The 5,128-nt window shown below is 38.0% G+C and overlaps 1 protein-coding gene across 1 annotated transcript; it reads left to right on the forward strand.

Annotated features, from left to right (window-relative positions):
- Positions 1-1,182: 1,182 nt before the first annotated feature.
- On the forward strand, positions 1,183-2,325 carry LOC137749000 (transcription repressor OFP7-like). The gene has a single exon (XM_068489181.1). The coding sequence runs from the start codon at positions 1,296-1,298 to the stop codon at positions 2,265-2,267; it is 972 nt and encodes a 323-aa protein (XP_068345282.1). The 5' UTR covers positions 1,183-1,295; the 3' UTR covers positions 2,268-2,325.
- The last annotated feature ends 2,803 nt before the right edge of the window (positions 2,326-5,128 follow it).

The following is a 5,128-nucleotide window of genomic DNA, read 5'->3' on the forward strand; positions in this document are numbered from 1 at the left end:
TATCTCTTGTGATAGATAACATAGGAAAAAAGAGTAAATTATTTTTAATTAATCCAATTCAATCTCCATTTTAACTAACCAAATTTAAGAATGTATCAATAGGTGTATTAACTTTGTGTGTCTAAATAGTATCCTTGAACTAAAATAGTCCACTCCAACTTCTTATTCCGTACAAAAAATGGGGTGCCTAGGCCTTTTTCCATTCACATAGCCAAATAATTAGAAGCATGGCCTCTTGAGCTTATTATAAAACTCAATGGCGCTTATGGGTAGGGGCAGGGGCAGATCGGCTATTGATCCACCGTACAATTTTACAGTATGCAAGCTCTGCAAGGTGCAAAATCGGACTCTATAGATATGAACTTTGTCATGACTCAATTGACTCTTCTCACAAAAGAGAATATAATGTAGAATATAATACCATTAATGTATCTAATAATACTAATATGAACATTTTTTGTAATCCATGATATCGTCTGCCAAGAATCCATCATCGTACGTCTGGATACTACTGCATGCATACTGCACTGGTTACATTACATGCACCCAGATCTTTGGTCTCATATAATTATGACTGTGTCTTACTCTCTTGGAAGTCGGCTCCCTTGGGCCTCAGCCTTTTATGTAAGATCAGATGATCGTCTCCCGAAAATAATACAAGAAGAGAGATATGACAGCAACACAGCAATCCACAGAGAAAAAGAGAGGCACCCACCCCTTTACTTTGAGTATAAGGCCAAACAGAATATATAGGCTACCCTGTTAACATATCCTACCATATAGATTCTCCTTTAAAGCAGCATACTTTAACTTTTTTTTAATTTTTATTATCAACACTCATATAACGTCTCGATTTGAGAAGTTTTCAACATATATTTCAACTGTTAACTATCATGACTCTTATGATTCTTATATATGTTTATATAAACAATAGACTTATGTTGTCAGATAAAGTAACATTTTTCAAACATTAGATTAGAACTTGTACAAGAAAAAATTAGAAGGATTTACAGTATTATATGAGTGACATTGAAACAGTGAATTGTTATAACTTATCAAAATTAATGGTACTACTTTCTTTTTCTTTTTCCTTCCCTTTATGGGTGGAATTGGAAAGAAGTTGTCATGAATTGGGCACACAACCTTTCTGTATATATACTAGCCCCACCACCTCCTGATCTCACACACAAACAGTTCAATGTTTTGTTCACATTGCTGCACTACATCCCCAACTCTCTCCAATTCCAACACAAACACAGAGCTAATTGCTACTGAGAAACGTCCATCATTCATTCATGGCGAAACGTTTCAAGCTCCGATTCTCCCGGGTCATCCCCTCCTTCCATTCCTGCCGTTCAAAAGACCCCTCCACTCTCCCCTCAAATCCTGTCCCTTCCCTAGCCACCGCCCCAACACCACCTCTACCCTCCAAAACCCACCACCACTCTTCATCCATCAAACGCCACGTTTTACTCTGCGGCTGCCGACCCAGACCAACACTCTCCGACGACGATCGCAGGGAATCAACCCCCGATCTTCATAAGTTTGAGTGGGACCGAGAGGACAAGTGGCACGTGGTCGGAAAAGTCTACGACATCAACCCCCGACGCAAAATCTACACTTCCTCCGCCTCTCCCGACTCCAACGCAAACGACAGCGTTTCTCCTCCTCCCTCCTCCGCCATAGAGAAGGAACAAAAGAAGAAAACGCGACGAGTCAACAGAAAGAAGAAAAGAACGACGAGTCGCATCCGGATCAGCACGTCCTCGTTCGAAACCGGACTTTCCAGCAGCGAAGGCAGCGGAGGCGGCTTCGACGACGGCGAAGAAACCAAAACCCTAGTCTCCACCAGATCATCCTCCAGAAGCTTGTCCACCGACTCCTCACCGCTGACAAGGCGAAGAAAGAAGAAGCGGAGCAGCGTTTCAAGGAAGTCGGCGGCGGGGGAAAGCGAAGCCGTGCCGGCGAGGCTGTCGATGTTTCAGAGACTGATACCGTGCAGGGTGGAGGGAAAAGTGAGGGAGAGCTTCGCGGTGGTGAAGAAGTCGGAGGATCCGTACGAGGATTTTAAGAGGTCCATGATGGAGATGGTTTTGGAAAAGCAGATGTTTGAGGAGAGGGAACTGGAGCAACTGCTGCATTGCTTCTTGTCGTTGAATTCGAGAGAGCATCATAGGGTTATTGTTGAAGCTTTCACTGAGATTTGGGAGGGTTTGATCTGTTGTAGTGCAAGATCCTCAAGAGCTAGGGTTTCTAGGGCTCTTTGAAATATGATTAACTAGTGTTTTAACTTTTAATCATTGAAATGGAAAATAAAGTTAATATCTCTTTACTTTCTTCACAATGTATTTGTGTATTATTGTCATGCAATTTTCCTCTACGTAAAAGTTGATGATCACTTTGTCGTAGTACTTGGTAGTTGGTTAGCATGATAAAGCACGCAAACACATGTTAATTAGTTAGAAGTACCACATACAAAATTAAGCTACCCATTATGTGGCTTAATCAAACTTCCTTTTCTTTTAATGTAAAATATGGATGTACTAAAAAAAAAAAAAAAAAACAAAAAAAAAAAAAAAAAAAAAAAAAAAAAAAAAAAAAAAAAGGAAGAAAAAAAATTGCTCGACAGTCTTAGTTTTGTCCTTCGCAGGGATATATGTGAACTAGCTTAACTTATATTCCGTTTATAATCTATAAGCTAGTTTGACATACATGTTAACCCCAAATAGTTATGTTTTTTATTTCATTAATCTTCACCTCGATGTTCAAATTTGATCCTATGCTTGACTACGTACCTTAGATGCATTTACAGTAAATGGGAGAAGTGTGGGGTTCTGAGATTTGGAGCTTCACTAATTGTAGCGCTTGATTGGGACAATTTTTGGCTTTGCGATTGACTACTCAAAAAGAAAAATCAGGTTCAATTATTGTCTAACACCTCGAAGAGTTACTTAATATAACCTTGTTAAACCGTTTGACATAATGAGTATTTTATTGAAGAAGTTGTGGTTTCATCATAAAATCAATCGACAATATGGGGACTAGTTCAATTACTTTTAAGCACATGCAAAGTCCATTTTTTCTCATATTTGAGATTCATACTCTCAATACTTTCCGTCATGTGTGACGAATTTTCAAGTCTAGCACGTAAACAACACAAACCGACAATATAAAAAATAACTTAATTACTTATAAACACATAAAAGATTTATTTTGTCCCCAAGTAACATTCATACTCTCAGGACTGATGGTCATTATAAAGCAAATAGTATGTAATGAAAGCCGTGTTGAACGGAGGCATTGGAAACCCCATGGACCTATGGAGTACATGGAGGATGCAAAGTTGCAACAGCTAATAAACGAGTTTGCACTTTTGGTCGACAAGATATGATATTGATGCCCTCCTCGTTTGACAGGAACAGGAGACAGATCGGTAAACGCAGGCGGATTAGTAATCAATAAAAATATTGACGACGACCAATTAACCATTTGGACCAACCAATGATTAAAAGCCAGCCTTCTCTTCTGGACTGTAATGATTATGCTGTAACTTGCAACTTGGAACATGAATGAATAAAGCTAAACGCTCTTCTCCGTGATGCACGCTGGTGCATATGGAGATTATCCCGCTCGGGTCCTCGGAGATGAAAGTGAATAACATTATATAAGGCTTAGTAATTGATTCGTTCCTACCATTTAGTTTCATCTTATCTTTTGAAATTGATTTTGTCTCATTTTATTTTTTGAAATTATAAATTTCGTCCCATTTGATCTTAGTTCATCACATTTTTGTCAATTCCGTAAACAAGATGTTAAATCAAAGATCAATATTGACATTTTATTTTTTGACATGTACAAAATGTTAAATCAAACCCTTGTACGTTTCTCTCGTGAATTGGTGCAGAGCTGTAGATCTAGCCGTATGATTCAATGAGTGGTTTGAATTATATTTTCAAACACAATCTATTATTTGGTTTTGAAACATAACCCATTATTTGCTTTTAGCCAATGGTTGCAGCTACATCTCAGCACCGATCCGCTAGAATGATGGATGTGAATTTAAATTAGAGTTGTGAGATTGTTTTAGCAAGCATGTTGGAGGCAAAGAGTTGTGTACAAAATGAAATGTCCATACTACTCTTTAATTTAACGCCCTTTTGATGGAATAGACGAAAGGTGAACTGAGACTAAATGAAATGAAAATGACAATTTGTGAGAGTAAAGTGAGACAAAACTAATTTCAAAAGGTAAAATGAGACTAATTAGCATGGGCAAATCAATTAACAAGCCTTTATAAAATTGTAAAAATAAAAAACGATCTTCTTGATCAAGGAGACAATTTTTTTTTGTAAGAAGCCATGAAGGAGTTGTCATTAATCCTTTTTGAAATGCTCATTACTAAGGTTCTTTTGGTATATAAAACACGAAAAGTATGGTTCTATCAATACATGACTTAATTGCAAACGATTCTTACAATACATCAACGTTTGCTAATCATTACTAATACGAGTGTAGATGACTGTTGCTAGCATAACTTGTACCATTAATAAAGATTTTAATTGTTTGTTAATCAATTGGACATACCTTGTTTGATTGTGCCATTACATGTAGCTAATAGGACATTCTCCATGAGAGACATTTCCAAAAACATTTTCAACCCACTAATAATCTAAAACATTTGTCACGCTTAATGGGATTATAGAATTTTGTTAGTAAGAGTTGTCCACAAGCATGTATGCATGATCTAACTGTTACAAATAACATAAATTCCACATGTATCAATCGTTCAAAACTGCTCACACGCACATGGGCAACTAATCGTAACCTACCTCATGGACCAACGTGCAGTGTGCTTGTTCATTCCACTACCTCGTTCTTCTTTGGGTCTACCAGTTGCTTCTATTCCTTTCACCTTTTCTTTTAACGCACAAACGGAAAGAAAGAAAACTCCCCTTCGATATGTAATGTACAGACTTGACGTAGCGTAATGTACCACAAACACAATGGAATCGAATCCCACCATCCATCCACGACGAGATGACCAAGTGATGACTGACTCCCTCTCTCTCACCAGTCGTGATCAGTCAGGTGGTAAGAGCCTTCTCTTTAATTGTGACCCAGCACTGCA

Source organism: Pyrus communis, chromosome 10 (genome assembly GCF_963583255.1).
Source record: "Pyrus communis chromosome 10, drPyrComm1.1, whole genome shotgun sequence".
Taxonomy (NCBI): Eukaryota; Viridiplantae; Streptophyta; class Magnoliopsida; order Rosales; family Rosaceae; genus Pyrus; species Pyrus communis.